This window comes from Myotis nattereri (genome assembly GCF_964212035.1).
Source record: "Myotis nattereri genome assembly, chromosome: 20".
NCBI classification, from domain to species: domain Eukaryota; kingdom Metazoa; phylum Chordata; class Mammalia; order Chiroptera; family Vespertilionidae; genus Myotis; species Myotis nattereri.
Genome location: NC_138096.1, coordinates 1,471,288 through 1,489,877, shown reverse-complemented (window position 1 = coordinate 1,489,877; position 18,590 = coordinate 1,471,288). Strand labels below are relative to the sequence as shown.

The window sequence follows — 18,590 nt, the reverse complement described above, 5'->3', positions numbered from 1 at the left end:
CCTCCTCCCTCCACGCTGGTCCCGGCCCCGTGGTCTCCCACGGGCAGCACCTTCCTCCCGTGGCCCAGGAGGTCCTGTGCCTGGTGGGCAGGAGGCTGTGCTGTCCAGGTCCACACGCAGCCAGGTCCTTCCAGAGAAACGAGACGTGGAAGGTGCGCCTGACGATGACCCGGATCCGGGCAGCTTCGCAGGAACGTCCGGGAGCCGGAGCTCTGGGGGCAGATGTGCATCGGGCCGCTCTCCTCGGGGGGCAGCCCACGCTGCCTGTGGAGCCCGCACTCCCGTTCCTGCCGGGGAAGCCAAGCAGGTCCCGGCTGCCGCTCAGGGCACCTTCATGGCTCTGCATGCAGAGCGGGGCTTTCGGTCGGTTCAAGTCCAGGTCGGTGTCACTCCCAGGGTGGGAGCGTACAGGACACGGTGAAAAATGACGTGTCAGGTTTGTAAACTGGCTTTTCATCCAGACCAGGCCAGGAGGTGTCAGCTTATGGCTAAACGGTAACGGGCTCTGTAGTTTCCCAGAACTGCCCCCCGACACCCCCTACCCAACTCGGACTCCGTGTCTTTATGGGCACCGTTGCCTCTTTCTGAAACACTTTCCTGGTCTTCACCAGGCCAGCGGGTCTCTTTAAAACCAAACTGGGGCGTGTCTCCTGCAGGAGGTTGTCCTGCCCGCCCCTGCCCGCCGGCCCGTCCTCCTGGGCTCCCCCTCCAGGCCACAGGCCCTGCTCCTGGAGGTCACTGCTCACCATCGGCCCCGGCCGCCCGTGGGCCTGCAGGGCCTGGGCACTGAGGCTCAGGGGAGACTGAGGAAAGGGGAGAGAGAGAGTAAGGTAACCACGGAGGAAAGATAGGATTTCTGGTGCTGTTCGCTGCTCTGTCGCAGGAGCACAAATGGGCATCTTTAGCCCCTCAGAGGTAGAGCTTGATGGCTGTGAAGAGATTATAGCAATTTGGTGATTTCACAAGCGCTAATGTACTGACCAGAAAGAGTTAACGCAAGTTTTTGAAAAATCTAAATGATTCCTAAAGACCTTCGTATAAGGCAGAGAATCTGGTGCTGGTTGTGGAAAGGCCTCTTGTTGAAGTTAAATGTGTGGGGGCGACATTGGTTGGTAAGGCTGTTTGGTGTCCAGTGTGCGACTCCATGACGCGCCATCTGCATACGCACTGTGCCCACCCCCCAGCCCGTCTCCGTCCGTCCCCCGGTAGTTGACTCCTTCTGCCCTCTCCTGCCCCCCACCTTCCCTCTGTCACCAGCATGCTGTTGTCTGTGTCCGTGAGTGTTTGCTTGCTTTTCTTCTTCGTTCATTTGCAGTTTTCGGTTGTGTATCCCACCTGTGAGTGAAACCGTACGCTTCTTGACTCTCCGTCCGACCTCTCGCTGGGCGTGATGTCCTCCAGGTCCACCCGTGTGGTCGCAAGGGCGGCACTCGCGTGGGAAGGCCCTTGGCTTGCCCCTGACGCTCACCCGTGAGCGGCTTCCTGGCCCCTCCACCGGGCTGGGATGCCGTCCACGCAGTCGCGTGTGTCTCGGTCAGATGAACACGTGGCCAGAACACCTGCTTCCTCCCCTGCGTCCGGCTGCTCAGGCCCCGTCCGTCCGTCCGTCCATCTCGGTGCGTGGCCCCGGGTTCTGAGTGTCCTGCCTTCTGTCCCCGCAGCTCCGGCAGCTGGTGAACATGTGCATCAACCCGGACCCTGAGAAGCGGCCGGACATCGCCTACGTGTCCGACGTGGCCAAGAGGATGCACGCGTGCACCGCGAGCAGCTGAGCCGGGCGTGGACAGCCAGCGCCCCGAGCCTCTCCTGCAGCTCCACCCCGGCGTCGGTCTGGGGGCGAGACGACTCCTCAGAGCTCGCGCGCTTGGAACCCTTCCCCCGTTTTCAGATCAGCTTCCTTGCACCCATGTCAGTCGCCTTCCTGCAAACCCCGTGACTTGGGGGAAATCGGATTGCATGTTGGGAGAGTGGGCGGCACAGGATGGTCCTCGTGGCTGAAGGTGGGAGACGCAGCGAGGTTTCTCCTGACGGGTGTGTGGGGACCGACTCTCAGTGCCAAACGCGGCGCCGCGGCCCTCGTCAGGGGAGACGCAGCCGGAGCGGCGCCTGGGGCCGCGGGCCTCCCAGCTGCGGACACGACATGAGCCCACTGTGGACTCTGTGGTCGTTTTCTCTTTCCAGGTTGGACTATGTGTTTTAGTTCTTAGCATTGTAGCTGTTGGAATGTAATTCTTAAGAGAGATGTCACCGTTGGAGAAACGTTGAAACTTCTTCACATTCAAAAGGCAACTCTGAAATGTGAAACCATGTGGGGACAGAATGTGAGTCAGACACTGAAGAGTTTCCCGCCTTGTTTTGTCTTGTGTTCCCACCTTTGACGTCCTCTCCGCATTAAAACGTATTCACGAACCCGTTTAAAAGTGGTTAAGGCTGGCGTGGCTGGCGTGGCTGGCGCAGCGGTGACCTCGGAGGGTGTGCGCTCCGAGGCGCTCTCTGTGTTTTTATTCCCGTTTGTACATTTGAAAACACCCTTTGAGTCGCCTTGCAGTGCCGTCTTTCAGTGATCCTTACAAACCCGAGGGCTTGACCCACAACTGTGCCCTGGAGTGTAAGCGTATGCTCTTATTCATGGATTTTATGGGCGCTTCATCGATCCCCTTCAGAAAACCTTTTGTATTCTCCAAGCTCCTTCCTTATTTATGTCCTCCGTGCATCTTACCCAGGACTGTCTCGGATCCCGACCACCTTGTGCCCTGAGAAGGATGTGGTGTCCCAGCCCTGGCCTGGGATGGAGGCCATGTTTCCTATCCTCGCCCAGTGCGTCGTCTGCACGTGGGTGTCGGTGGTCGGAGGGGAGGGAGGGAGGGAGGGAGGTGTGCGGGTCTGTGCGGGCGACGAGGCGTGACTCAGCATGTGTGTAAAGAGGTGAGAGCCGGCGTGGGATGGATTTGGGGAGGCGGGCGTTTATTTCCGTTGCGAAGCTCTGAGCACGTGCTGCATCCGCGCGTGAGGAGGGCGAGGAAGTGGACGGTCTCGTGGAGGCTGTGCGGGCACGTCTGTTCTCCGTGTGCCCCGTGCGAGTGGTGACCAGAGCGGCTGCCACCACCAAGGGACAGCGCGGTGCCCCCCTGTGACCCTGCTGTGACCTGGGGATCCGCCCTCCTGCCCACGCAGCTGCGCCTTGGGGGAGAACAGCGCCCTCTAGCGGATAGAACCCACCGCCGGCCCTGTGTCTTCATGTAAGTCTCTCTCTTACAGCCACTGGGATACATTCAAGTCGTGTGTTCACTTTAAATGTGCAGAAAGTGCCCAGGTGTACACCCTGCCTCTCCCGGTGTGCCCAGCCCCGGATCTTCATCCGCGAGTCTTGATCGGTGACGGCACCTGGGAACGAGGGGGTTGACCTTGGGAGAGGCAGACGGGCCTGGGGGCCGTGTGTGCGGGCTGGTGCGTGTCTGCCCAGGTCCCAGCGCCTGACTGACAGCTGACACGCGCCCTGAGCGCCCACAGACTCGTCTCCCGTGACGGGGAGGGTGGGTTTTGTCGCCCAAGGGTGCGATGGAGTTGGTGAGATGAGCTGTTCCTCGCTGGGAACCCACACCCTCCTTTTTCTTGCAATCTCCAAAAATCCCCGGATCGAAAACCCATCGGCTGCACCCCTCACGGTGCTTAAAACTCATAAGTGAAGGAGTGAGCTTCCTTTCCAGCGACTCCGTCTGCCGGGAGGAAATCGGGGGGTGGGGGTGGGGGAATCGAACGGTCAGGGGACCCCGTGGTCATCTTCCACACGAGGAAACCTGCCGTCATGTCCATCTTTCCCCTGAAGAGGCCACTGGGTGAAAAACCAAGTTGGATTTTGAGGGGGGTCATTGCGAAGCATCGCGAAGGCAGTCGGGAGTTTAAAGTTTTATGACCACACGTCAAATGTTGTTCTTTATATACTTCTGTTTCTGGGCGAGTTTTGTATTGATTAAGCAAAGCATTTGACTTGATCTGAGGGGCAGTAAAATGCAAGGTGCATCTGATTCTAAGCCGCATGGAGACACCGGTGCCCTGGTGACGTGGGGGACGCCGGTGCGTGCGCCGAGGGTTGGGGTGGTGGCCGGGGGTGTCCCCGTGTAAATAAGGCGCTCACTCCCGCGTGCGATGAGTGTAATTACTGATGCCACAGCGCTCCCCGCGTATGCCCACCCTCCCGGCTCCCGTTACAAAACCCCGTCCCTGTGTCGATGTACTCCAGCTGTCACTGTTCACATTTACATGATATTTATTTTCGCCAAAATGTTACTCACGTGAACTGTTTTTCCCTTTACAGTGAATGTATTATGTGTATAACCCGCAAGCGCATAACCCCCCGTGCCTCGTATTCCCATAGTTCTGTCCTGCGGACTTCCTTTCTGAAAGACCTTTATTTTGTCAATGCTTCAGATACACAGACAGAACACTCGGATGTCAGCTTGGAACATTGTATCATATCCTAATACCAATAAAAACATACAGTTAAAAACCGAGCACAGTAAACGGCTTGTGTCTCTGTGGTGGTTTCCCCTCACGTCTGCCATGATTTCTCTCACCCACCGTCCTGCTTCGGAAACAGCCCTTCCTCGAGCCCCTCGCTCGATTGTCCTGGAGTTGCCCCAGATCGGCCCTGTCCGGGCGACGGGGGAGCCTGGCTGACCCTGAGGTGGTGTCCCGACTGTGCCCTGAACTGCGGCACACCCTCCCGCCCCTCTTCTCTCCAGCACACCTGTCACCTCCATGTCCCTCTGAACTCTCCAGCGTACGCCAGACACAGCATTTGGGGGAGCCCTGCTGAGTCCCCAGAATAACGAGGTGGCCATGGGATCGATTTGCTGGACTTTTTTACAGCTTCTATGGATTTTTAACACCTTTTCACAGAAAAGCGCACACGGAAACCGCTGTCCTCCCGGAACGGGGGTGCGTTGGGTGGGAGCCGTGTCCCTGATACAAAGCCGGGAGCGGGGCTGTGGCGCCTGCGAACCAGACGGCCAAGCACAGTCCCTCCTCCCCGACGGTCCCGTGCTCGGCGCTCTTCCCGGCGAGGCCGAAAGCCGCATTCATGTCCACAGAAGTCAGATGGGGAGCTTTGCACCCCGAGACGGAGCCATCCTCTCGGCTTCCAATCGGTTCCGCTTCCTCCACGTCTGCACCAGCGCGGTCCCCGCGGCAGCTCCTTAGCGAGGGCCCCGCTGTCCTGACCATTGATCGGCGGCAGCCCAGGGCCACAGCGTGTCTTCCCTCCGCTCCTCGCTGCTCCCCGGGGACGGCCAGTCACGGGAACGACCCCCGCGCTGGGCGCGTGGAGAGGCAGAGCGGTGTGATGTCCGTTGCCCGCCCGTCCACGGGCTCGGGGCGTCATGTCTGTCCTGCGGGCAAAGGGAACCCGTAGCCGACGTGTGTGCGGGCCTGTGCAGGCGTGTGTCTGCATGCGAGTCTGTGCAGTGTCCATGCTTGTGTGCACGTGCACGGGTATGTGTGCAGTACACGTGTCTGCATGTGTGCACGCAGGCGTGTGTGAAGGTGTGCGCGTGTGAATGTGTGAGTGTTTATGTGCATTGTGCTCTTGAGACCCAGTTAAACTGTAGGTGAAACCACAGGAATTCCCCCGCTGACTTAAACGCCAGGAATTGAAAAAGCACCCCCCCCCCCCCCTTAGAGGCGGGAGTAGTGTTTTCCAGTCAGAGCATCAGTCCCCAGACGGCGGATCGCGCACCTCGTGCAGCGATGTCACATGCGCGAGCTTAGGTTTGGCCCCGGGGGGATGATGGCTTTTTAAAAAACCCGTGTATTTCTGCTGAGTCATCAATCTGGGGGGGTGGATTTCTTCCAGTAAAAACTTCAGATAAAAGCTGTTTCCGCCAAACGCATGCCAACGGCGAGGCTCCAGGAAGGATCGGCCTGACATTGTCGCAGAGGTTGAGCGTTATATGAACCAGGAGGTCACGGTTCGATTCCCGGTCGGGGCACAGGCCCGGGTTGTGGGCTCCATCCCCAGTGTGGGGTGTGCAGGAGGCAGCTGATCCATGATCCTCTCTCATCACTGCTGTTTCTCTCTCTCCCTCTCCCTTCCTCTCTGAAATCAATTACAAAAAAAGAGAACCCTCTCCTCCCGTCTCCCGCCCTCAGAGCCAGCGTGGGAAGGGCCTTTTTAAAAAATACATATTTTATTGATTTTTTACTGGGAGGAAGGGAGAGGAATAGTTAGAAACATCGATGAGAGAGAAACATCGATCAGCTGCCTCCTGCACACCCCGTACTGGGGATGTGCCCGCAACCAAGGTCCATGCCCTTGACCGGAATCGAACCCGGGACCCTTCAGTCCACAGGCCGACACTCTACCCACTGAGCCACACCGGTTAGGGAAGGGCCTTTGAAGGGACCGTCCACCAAATCGCACCAAACGGGAGGAGCTTGTTGGCCTGCTTTGCAGGGCGGGGAAGCCGCGGGGAGATGGAGAAGCCGCGCTGTCCCCGAGTGAGCACCATGCGGACGCCTGTCCAGCAGAAACGACCCGGGAGGCCACGAGCTGCCCGGGCTGCGGGCTCTGCTGTGGCTCCGGACACGGAAACGTGGGGCAGACGCCTCCGTCCCCACCTCGCGGGCGGGCAGGTGGCAGGGACCTCGGTTCTTCTTTGATTCTCCCAGTGACGTCCACGGTGCCACACGGGCCACGGGCATCCCATGGGCGGCCACGGGCCAAAGTCAGCCTCCCCTCCTGACTAACCAGGCTTTCAGCGTCAGGGTCTCCGAGGAACCCTTCGATTAATTAGTTAATTAATTTTTAATATTTTCTTTTACTGATTTGGAGAGGAAGGGAGAGGGAGAGAGAGAGAGAAACATTCATGATGAGAGAGAATCACGGATTGGCTGCCTCCTGCACGCCCCACACTGGGGATCGAGCCCACAACCCGGGCATGTGCCCTGACCGGGAATCGAACCCGGGACCCTTCAGTCCGCAGGCTGACGCTCTGCCCACTGAGCCACACCAGCCAGGGCGGGAACCCTTTCATTTAGAGCCGGGATCCTTGGCCAAATACTCTGCTTGGCTGAGGCGGAGAGGATTTTGCAGGACAAGCTCCCGGAGGCGAACCCTTCGCCTTCACAAACGGAATCTGATTGCGTGGAGCGTGGCCCTCGGTGACAGGGTGGGGAGCGCTGTCCGAGCTCGGGCCGAGCCCACGTCTCATTCAACGGCCCCCGGAAGCGACTGGCCCCGGAACCGCGGGTCATAAATTGCGCTTTGCAGGAGGCTCAATTACCGCCCCCGTCTCCTCCAAGAGGCCGGCGGAGCTGAAATGCAATATTTCATTCCTGACACTCAATCGATGCGGGTGGCCGTGGAGATCTATTATGCCTTTAAAGTAATTTATGGACGTCCTCGGGTTGCGCGGAGCCGACGGGCTGTCGGAGCGCGTTGGGTTCTATCAATAGGTTCCCGGGGCCAGTCGGAGTGAGGGGTTAGTGGGAGTCCCTACAGGCACCGAGGAAAAGCAGGCGCTTCATTCCAACCGTTAAGGAAACTCTACCCCCGGCCCGGCCGGCGTGGCTCAGTGGTGAGCGTCGACCTATGAACCAGGAGGTCAGGGTTCGATTCCCCGTCGGGGCACAGGCCCGGGTGGCAGGCTCGATCCCTGTGTGGGGTGTGCAGGAGGCAGCCGGTCCATCATCCTCTCTCATCACTCATGCTTCTATCCCTCTCCCTCTCCCTTCCTCTCTGAAATCAATGAAAATGTATTTTAAATAAATAAAAGGACCCTCTCTGGTCGCAGCCACCCTGGAGTCCCGCCCTCTCGGCGCCTGGACCGGGGGCTCCTCCTGGAAGCGGTCTCCTGCCTCAGCTCCCTCAGCACCGTGGGCGTCTGGGCGCACCCTCCGCCCGCCCTGCCCACCGCCCGGTGCGGGTTCTGCCTCACTGCCCTGGGCGGCTGCACGTCCAGGAACTGAGTGAGTCCCAGGCTCCTTCACGCGGTGACTTCCAGTCGGCTGGGAGGGGGGCCCCCTTCACAGGATCCGCCGTCGGAGGGAGAGGAGCCCATTCACAGCGCACAGCGGAGGCCGCAGCGTCTCCTGTGGCCCAGTGGCCGGCTCTCAAGGGAAAAAACCTCGAAGAAAGCAAATAAACAGCCCCTGGGAAAGCTCAGCACACACCCACACTCACTCACACACTCACACACACACACACACCCATACATGCACACACACTCATACATACACTTACGTAAAGTCACGCACACACATACTCTTGCACACACATACACACATAATGCACACACATACACATACACACACTAATACACATGCATACATGCTCATGCATACAGCCACACACACACATGCACACACACTCATACATACACTCACGTACATACACAGTCACACACACATATACTCTTGCACAGACATATACACATAATGCACACACATACACATACACACACTAATACACATGCATACATGCTCATGCATACAGCCACACACACACACATGCACACACACTCATACATACACTCACGTACATACACAGTCACACACACATATACTTTTGCACAGACATATACACATAATGCACACACATACACACACACTAATACACATGCATACATGCTCATGCATACAGCCACACACACACATGCACACACACTCATACATACACTCACGTCCATACACAGTCACACACACATATACTCTTGCACACACATATACACATAATGCACACACATACACAAGCACCCACACACATACACATACACACACTAATGCACACACATGCATACATGCTCACGCATACAGCCACACACATGCACACACACTTATACACACAATGCGCACACTCATACACATAATCTCACACATACACAGGCTCACATACACAGTCACAGCAAACACACATGCACACACACTTATACACATATACATGCATGCACACTCTTGCACACACATATACACACACGTGCAGGCTCACACACAGTCACATACACACACACACACACACTGAACACATCCTAAAAAGACAACCGAAGTCCATGCCGTGTGTGGGCGATGAGATGGTGATGGGAGGCGGGTTGTTCAGGAAGTGTGTGTATACATACGTGTGTGTGTGTGTGTGTGTGTGTGTGTGTGTGCATGTACCTCTTTGATGTTTCGGGCTCTGTGTGTGCGGCCTCAGGAAAGCGCGGGGCGAGGAGAGAGGATTCCCCAAAGGAGGCCCATCCTGTTGACTGACAGACCCAATCAATGGCCAATAGATTCGTTAAACTTTTAAAGTTTCCCTCCAGCCAAGGAGGCAAATGAAGTACAAACCGCCCGATTTGTACCGCTCTCCGATTCCTGGGGTGCCGGGAGAATGGCCCGGCCGGAGGTGCCCCTGTCCAGGAGGCCCCGTGGGGGCCAGCGTCCGATGCTGCCTGGTTTGAAATGAGCCTTTCTGGGCTCACCTTTTTATTATTATTATTATTTTTAAACAGGGCAGCAGAGCGCTACCCGACCCCCGTCTTCTGCAGCTAAAATAATGGAGTCACTCGCAGCGGGCTTCGGGGAAAAGACTCGCCGAGCTGCCCCTTGCCCACGGCTCTCAGTGACGGTCAGTGCCTGAGCCCCACAGTCCACACGTCGTGTCCCTCCCATTCCCACTTGACATTGTCCTCAAAGCGCTCTGCTGCCTCCTCGTCTCACCCTGAGGCCTCCCAGCCCCGACCCCACGGCCGCAGGAACCCGTGGGAGCCCCGGCTTCTGTAGGACGTCCACGCTTTTAAACACAATCTCACCTGTTTCCTTTTAGTATTTTATTTTTATTTTTATTGATCTCAGAGAGGAAGGGAGAGGGAGAGGGAGAGAGGAACATCCACGATGAGAGAGACTCATGGATCGGCTGTCCCCTGCACGCCCCACGCTGGGGATTCAGCCCAATCCTCGGGTGAAGATTAATAAATAAAAATAACATGGAAGATGTGATGTGCACACAGCATTCAATTAAACGTCTAGAACCGACTTTTTTTTTTTTTTGCGTCCCAGTTTCTTCTTATTTTTTTGTTCTTTTAAGTATGGAAGCTCAAGTATCAGATATAGATTTTTTTTTTAAGCTTTACAAAAAAAAAAAAACCCAAATAAAACAAAAAAGTCCTTTTGCATTCCATAAAAATGGACAGAAAAGCACCTGCCCGGAAGAGCAGACGGCCGAGGCCCCCTGCCCCCACAACGTGCTCTCCGAGGCCAGGGGCCAGCGTGCGGGACAGTGAATCATGACGTATCTCCCCCCTTTCGAATTCACCCCCTCCGCTGGGAATGGGGACTCACACAGGTACGTGAATTGAAAACTCGGTTTGAGAAAAACGGGGAAACTCTGTGAGCACTTTGGAAGTGGAAGTTGGAAAATGCTTCTGGCTTCAGTTCTACAAAGACAGCGTTGCAGTGTGGCTCTATTTAAGGTAGTGAAAAAAGGGATGCAAATTGTACCTAACTATGACTACCGGTGAGAAAAAAAATAATTGATAGGGTAGAGACAATGACTAATTTCTCCTTGTGTGTGTGTGTTTTTTAAAAAAATATATTTCTTTATTGAAGGGAGAGAGAGAGAGAAACATCCATGATGAGAGAGAGTCATGGATCGGCTGCCTCCTGCACGCCCCACACTGGGGATGGAGCCCACAACCCGGGCCTGTGCCCTGACTGGGAATCGAACCGTGACCTCCTGGTTCCTAGGTCGATGCTCGACCACTGAGCCACGCCGGCCGGGCCCGAAATTGATTTTAAGAAAAGCCCGACCCACATCAGAATATAATATTGTAGTTTGTTCAGTTTAAACCATTTCAAGGGGAACAAAGAACCCCACAGCAACCTCAGATCTTTGGTAGGAAAACAGATCTCTCTCTCGAGATAACGATAAAGCGTTTACGGGATACGGCCGCCCTGCGGTCTGTGATTTCCTTCTGCGTGTTCCCTTCCCGGTGGATTCCTTCTTCCTCGTTGTGGCGGCTCCTCCATTCCCCTCAGAGGACGTTCCATGTCCTCTTTTCCTCCCTTCCCCGTTTCCTCTGCTCTCCTCCTTGCTTTTCTCTCCCCCCGTCGCACCATAACCCTCCTCGCTCCCCAAAGGCAGAGCCAGCTACCCGAGCAGCCCTTTGTCAGCACAACGCGTCCGCAGAATGCATATTTATGAGCCTTTGAGCTTTTATTGCTCCACGGGGCAAATAAAAAACATGAAAAGTAGCAATATAGCGTTTCAAAGGTCCCTCCAGGAAAACAAAAGTCGCTGGAAATAAATTTGGGGAAAAGGGCTCCTCTGGAAGAACAGAACCCCGACGAGGCACACGCAGGAGGCGGAGGAGGAGAAACCGTGTCGCTCGTCCCCCTACACGAAGCCTTGGGAAATTTTAAACTTTTTAATGGGTCCGGGCGCTTCACGTTTGGAAAAGAAAATAATGTTGAAGGAGGATGGGACATAAATGTTTATCATCCAGAGAATCTTAAAACAGCATGTGCCATTTGGCCATATAATCCTATTTCTAAAAAGGCAAGGAGAGGGCGTAAATTGAAAAGCCCATCGCAGGCCCAGCCGGCGTGGCTCAGGGGTTGAGCATTGACTTATGAACCAGGAGGTCCCGGGTTCGATTCCCTGTCGGGGCACATGCCCGGGTTGTGGGCTCGATCCCCAGTAGGGGGCATGCAGGAGGCAGCCGATCCATGATTCTTATCATTGATGTTTCTCTCTCTCCCTCTCCCTTCCTCTCTGAAATCAATCTATATATATAAAAGCCTAAGTGACTGGTCGACCGGTCCCTATGACGACACACTGACCACCAGGGGGCAGACGCTCAACGCAGGAGCTGCCCCCTGGTGGTCAGTGCGCTCCCACAGCCAACTTCCCATGGCTGGCCAACCTCCGGTGGTCCCTCCCAGGCCGAGGGACCCCACCCGTGCACGAATTCGTGCACTGAGCCTCTAGTAAAAATATACTGAAAAAAAGAAAGAAAGGAAAAAAGGACCACACACGTTTTGGAAAGTAGGGCTCAGAGAAGTCCCCCGCAGTGAGTGGTGGTGGTTCTGGGAATTCAACCCATTTCCTTCGACTCCGAGTGTCTCGTTTGCAGTCGGTCAAGAGTTATTCGACGCTACGATGAGGCCACTGTCAGGGGACCCTCGCGGGTCAGAAGCTCTTGGTCTGACCTTCTTGGTGATGCAGTGTCTACAGCCTGTGGATCCGTTCCTGGTCCCCCCTCCCCCTCCCCCCGCTCCCCGTATTTGTTGAATGAATAAACCAACGGGCACATTCTTCTAGGACTTGGAGATTCCAAATGAGGTGCAAACGCTGAAGAGGCTGGGCCACCCAATAAGGTAACTCTGCACCCTTTCCTTCGTGTTCCTGTTGGACGGGCCTCGGTCTAGACGTGCCGTCGGGCCTGCTGGCTGACAGGCGTCTGGGGATAGCGGGAAACGTTGTTATTCTAACCGACGTGGCCGCGTGCAGCAGACGGCTGACTTTTTCCTTCCGAGAGGCCGTTAGGACCTCCTTAGGCAACGTGTGGAGAAAGCCCAGCTTTTGAGAATAAAAGAAACAAATGAACCCTGGCTGGTGTGGCCCAGTGGATAGAGCGTCGGCCTGCGGACTGAAGGGTCCCGGGTTCGATTCCGGTCAAGGGCACAGGCCCTGGGTTGCGGGCGCGATCCCCAGTGGAGGGCGTGCAGGAGGCAGCCGACCCATGATTCTCTCTCATCATGGATGTTTCTGTCTCTCTCTCCCTCTCCCTTCTTCTCTCTGCAATCACTAAAACTATATATATTTTAAAAAGAAACAAATGAAAGAATATGAGGGCATGTTCTCAAGGTCATCAGGTTATTAAGTCCAAGAGCTAAGATTTCAACGCAAACGGTTTTACGCCAAACCCATGCTTTTCCCGCTGTTCTGGGCTCCCTTAAAACTGCCAGCTGCAATCTTCTAGTTCCCTTTGCTGTTATTGATCCTCACCCGAGGATGTTTTCCCATTGATGTTCAGAGAGAGTGGAAGGGAGAGGGAGAGACACACAGAGAGAGAAACAACGATGTGAGAGAGACACATCGATTGGTTGCCTCCCGCACATGCCCCCACCAGGGCCGGGGCCAAGCCTGCAGCTGAGGTCCGTGCCCTTGACCGGAGTCGACCCTGGTGTGTCGCGGCAGCACAGCCAAGGGTGATCCTGAGTTGGGGGGGCATGAAAGGATTAAGAAAAGACAGACAAGAGAATGAAAGCTGGGTCTCGGGGGGACGCTGCCCCTCTGATGGACAGCGCCCGCGCCCACAAGCCGTGTCATTATTTTATAGCAGGTGCCACGAGGCAAAGTAGGGGCGTGATCACGTTGTTTACAGCATTCTCGTGAGTTCTAACCTCACTCAACTGCATGCACCTGAACTCTAGCACCAGGCACGTGGGGCCACGTGTTCGGACCACAGGTTCAAGCTCACAACCACAGCCCTTGGCTATAATTGTGCTGGGAGGGCTCTGCCCTCCAAGCTGGGACTTGCATGTGGCCATGAGAGGACTGTGCCCTCTCATCAGTCCGAGGCTTGAACCCGTCCAAACACCGTAGCCGCGCTCCATACCCTGGAACCACGGTATACCCAGTCCACGGGCTGACGTCCTACCCACTGAGCCACACTGGCTAGGGCTTCTAGTTTCTTTATCACGCAAGTGCACACACCTGAAAATCCATCCCCTTCAGCGTTCTGATCCTTCATATCAGCGTGTGGGCAGCGGGATCTGTCATGCGTGCCTCCTCCTGCTCTGGGCCCTCTGCTTCGGCCGGGTGGTCAGGGAGGGCTCCCTGAGGAGGCGACCGTAGAGCGGAGGCTGGAAGGAGGAGGCGAGAAAGTTCAGGTGGAAGGAGCAGGTGTGGGGCTTTAAGCAGGATTGGGTGGCGATGCTCTTTGTGCTTCTAAAGGTCACGGGGAGGATCAGGCCTCCTGGGGAGCAGGAGGGGGACGGGCCGGCTGGGAGCCTGGCCCAGGAGCTCTGGACAGGGGCCAGGGCTCCAGCTGCGGAGACCGTTGGGGCTCAGCTTCAGCGTGTGTGTGGGGAAGGGGGACGGGGGGTGTGCTGAGCTGGGGGGGATGAGGGGAGTGGGGGCGGGGCAGAGAGAGCCGAAGGAGGCTGGAGGGTTGCATCCGGAGAATGGGTGGATGGTGACTGAGTAGGTGGTGCTTCCGGCGTCGGATGTTCTCCATACACATTTTTATAAAAGAATAAAGGCCGGTGGGAGATGGAGGCGGCTTGCTTTGGAGAATTTTGGTGAAGACGTCCCGGTTTCAAAAAAAAAAAAAAAAAAGGATATAATTTAGAGTGAAATGCGGCTACTAGACTACGCTAAAAACATAACAAAAACACCAGAGCCATAAATGATTATTTATGTGTATGATGACACGTTTATATATATTATCTATAGATCTTATTCTACATATCTTATCGTCCTATATATCCTATCATTATATATGTCATATACAGTGGGGCCTCGACTTACGAGTTTAATTCGTTCCGAGACCGAGCTTGTTAAGGAGCTTGTTAACTCGCTCGTTAACTCAAATTACTCTATCAACTCAATGCAAAAAATCGGCCGAGAGACAGCTGGTATCTCAAAAAACTGGTTAGTCGGGACACTCGTAAGTCAAGGCCCCACTATATACATATGTATGTGTGTGTGTGTGTGTATATATATGTGTGTGTGTATATATGTATATATATATATATCTCACTGCACTAGGCAAGAAGCAACCTACAGTCAGAAAAGAAATAATGAGGCGGTTGTGAAATCCTTGTCTTCGGATCACTTGGCTCTGCTTCCAGGAAATTAAAAAAAAAAAAAAAAGAGGCAACAATGAAAAGCCTGTCAATCAAATGGGCCATTGACCACGCCTCTTCCCACCTGGGAAGCAGGGAGCCCGCTCAGGGGAATGGAATGAGGACAGGGCCCGGCTCCCCACGCCTTTACCTCTCCCCTCGCGCTCTGGGGGTGGGGGGGGGGATGTGCACACGTGGAGCATGGCCTTCGCTAAGAACACGCTGACCACGCGGACGAGGAGCCCCTCTGGTTTGGCAGTGTCCTGTTTACAGTGAGAGCGGGAGAGAGAGGGAGAGAGAGAGAGAGAGAGAGAGAGAGAGAGAGAGAGAGAGAGAGAGAGGAATTGTGTGGATCAAGCACGTTCTTGCCTCCCAATGACGGCTTTCCTGACGTTCATTAAACAACGTGGGTCAGATTTTAACCTTTTTACGAGGCACGCGCGTCCACACTGTGATGCCGATCGGCAACCCGGGAGGCCAGGCCCCTAAGTTCGCTCTGAAACGGCCAGAGGCCCGCTGCCGGCTGGGTCACCGAGAAGGTTCTCACCGGGACTGAGGTTCCGTCCGGCCTCGCCGGGATCCCACAGCTGCTCCTCCCTCTTGCCCTCGAACCTGAATATTTAGCTTCCGCCTCCGTTTTGTTAACACTTTGCTGGGGCGTTTTAGTCATGGGCTTTTTGTTTGTTTGTTTGTTTTAACCTGTTTTCAAGTCTCCTCAGATCTTTTCCAGAAGTGACTTTGGGGCAGGGAGGGGAAGGGGGCGGGAGAGTTATGTGGTCGAAGTGCAGGTGGATAAATGCCACTTGCACGGGCTCGCTCTCTGTGTTTAGTGACTCGCATTGAGGCCTCAAGGTGAGTGATACGAACCCTCGAGCCCATGTCATTTCTTCATTTTTTTTTTTAAATATTTTAATTGATGTCAGAGAGGAAGGGAGAGGGAGAGAGAGAAACATTCATGATGAGAGAGTCATGGATCGGCTGCCTCCTGCACGCCCCCCACTGGGGATGGAGCCCGCAAGCCGGGCCTGTGCCCTGACCGGGAATCGAACCGTGACCGCCTGGTTCACAGGTCGGCGTTCAACCGCTGAGCCACGCCAACTGGACTTAATTATTATGTTAAAAAACAATCTTCCGCATGGGCCTGTGGGAGACATCTCCCTAATTTACATCCGGGGAAACCCGGCCTGGCCGCCTGCCTGGGGGAGGAGGTCGGTGAGAGAAGGAATAATCAGCTTCGCCGATCACACTCCTTCCTGTATGAGGCACCCACTGCTCTGTGGGCTGAGGGACGTTTTATTTACAAACAGAAGATCAGCTGCCTCGGGACACACCCGGCTGCACGGAGAGTCGCCGTTTCCCCGGCGTCTGCGTGTCGGTGAGCGATGTCACCCACCGGGCGCTTGCAGGCTCCCCCGACTTCAGAAGGTTGTTCATGGCTCTGACGCCAGGACAACAATATTTTTAAGAGTGTGGGTAGTGGTTCGCTCTGCGTTACAATCTTGGGATTTTTTTACTTCCACGGAGAACATACACTCTACATCCACACCTTTGCATGAAAACATATAGAAATATGCCTAATATGCAAATTGTTCCCTTGAGAGAGAGTTTGACCGGAAGACCCGGAGTTCGATCGCTTGCGATAACATGTGCTGACCACCAGGGGGTGGCGTGGAATGAAGGGAGGCCCGGGCTGGCAGCCGGAAGGCCCTGATGGGCCCTGATTGCCGGCCCGGCTTAGGGACCCTACCTGTGCACGAATTTCGTGCACCGGGCCTCTAGTATTAAAATAGAGCCTCCGGTCAATGATTCTCTCTTATCATCGATGTGTTTCTCTTTCTCTCTCTCTCTACCTTCCTCTCTGAAATCAATAAAAATATATTTTGAACGAGTCATCCTGGATGTGTACGCTGGTCATGAAGATCAGTGTGGTACCGCTTTTTAAAATAAACTGTCATGCCCTGAAAAAAATAAATGAAAAAGCCGTCCTGGAACATGTTAATCCACCCTGGATACGCGCCCCGCTCGGCAGTTGTTCGTAACTCGCTGTGTACGAACCTTGAGTGAGGGTCACCGTTATTACCTGACTTTTGCGTCATTTGCTTTCTCGCCGCTGATGCTAATGTTGCCTCTTTCATTGGTTTGCAGCTTCCTGGGGTCGGAAGGCTCTGCCCCCCGCCCGCCCCCCGCAATGTCGCCCCCCCGTGGCACCTCCCACGTGCCTTCCAGGAACAGAATTCAGGTGAGTCTTTTTCATTTATGATTTGATGCTTTTCTCCTGGCTCACGCGCGATTTCACTGAAATATATTTGCGGAGGTACAGATACAGTGTGTGCTGAACCCGGGGTGTTTCACACACGTGCAAGGTGAGATATGTAAGCCCTGGCTCGTGTGGCTCAGCGGATGGAGCGTTGGCCTGCAGACTGAAGGGTCCCGGGTTCGATTCTGGCTTGTGGGCTTGATCCCCAGTAGGGGGCGTGCAAGAGGCAGCCGATCCATGATTCTCTCTCATCACTGATGTTTCTATCTCTCCCTCTCCCTTCCTGTCTGAAATCAATAAAAATATATTTTTTAAAAAATGATTAGATATGTAAGGAACACACACGAGACCAAAGGCTTGAGATCTCCATGTCTGAGAAAAACAACGTAATTTCCAGTTAAAACTAAAATCCTATTCAAGCACGTTGGTGGATGTTCAGGAAACAGGACCAATATAATATGATTAAAGGATAGACACAGAAGGAAAAGATCTGGGCCACTAACTAATAAACCTCACTTACAGAGTCATTTCTGTTTCTGTGTCAAATCCTTAGTTGTCTCTCTCTCTCTTTTTAAAAATATATATATATTTTATTGATTTTTTATAGAGAGGAAGGGAGAGGGATGGAGAGTTAGAAACATCGATCAGCTGCCTCCTGCACACCCCCCACTGGGGATGTGCCCGCAACCCAGGTACATGCCCTTGACCGGAATCGAACCCGGGACCCTTCAGTCCGTAGGCTGACGCTCTATCCACTGAGCCACACCAGTCAGGGCTGTCTCCATCTCTTAATGGAAACATTTTGTTGTTGTTAATCCTCACCCGAGGATATTTTTTTCCCATTGATTTTTAGAGAGAGTGGAAGGGAGGGAGAAGGAAAGAGAGAGAGAAACGTTCAGGTGAGAGAGGCACATCGACCGGTTGCCTTGGGCACAGCTTGTCTGACGCCCTTGAGGCCCCAAGTCCTAGGCGCAGGGGATGCTCCCAAATCTCAGATACCTCCCCGTCCCCCCACCCGTCCTCCCCGAAGGCCTGTCCACGTCTTGCCGTCGGATGCCGGTGAATCCTTTGGGATCGGGCTCCGGGGACCGCCTGGGGGCTGGACCTTCTTCCCGCTTCCTTGGCAGTTGATGTCTACGTCGTCGGGGATGTCAAGTGCTACGTTATCCGATATCCGTTTGCCCCTTGATCTTCCTAGCGAGACTGGGAAGTCCCGATACGGGCCCTCCCTTAGGCCCTTCTCCCCGGGGATCAGCTCCCTGCCCGGCATCTACAGTAAATGAACATATACCCGAACGAGCAGACGGGAACGGCACTGGCCGGTCAGCCGCGCTGGCGGTACACCCCCTCTTTCCTAGAGAGCGACCGTGCCCGTCTGCTGTTCGCAGGGGACCCCTCGGGGCCGTTTCCATCTCCCTGTAATGATGTGTTCATTCGGACCACGGGCCCACCCGTGCGCGGGAGTCTCTGAAGACCCGGCGTTGGTGTGTGGGAGGGGCTGGTCAGA

The 18,590-nt window shown here is 54.9% G+C and overlaps 1 protein-coding gene across 2 annotated transcripts in view; it reads left to right on the top strand.

Annotated features, from left to right (window-relative positions):
- NEK7 (NIMA related kinase 7) overlaps window positions 1-4,511 on the top strand; it is a 38,791-nt gene extending 34,280 nt beyond the window's left edge. For both annotated transcript variants that reach the window (XM_081114259.1, XM_081114260.1), the window contains exon 10: window positions 1,662-4,511. In XM_081114259.1, coding sequence (XP_080970385.1) covers window positions 1,662-1,772 — 111 coding nt within the window. In that variant the 3' untranslated portion in view covers window positions 1,773-4,511. The remainder of the gene's footprint in view (window positions 1-1,661) is intronic.
- The last annotated feature ends 14,079 nt before the right edge of the window (window positions 4,512-18,590 follow it).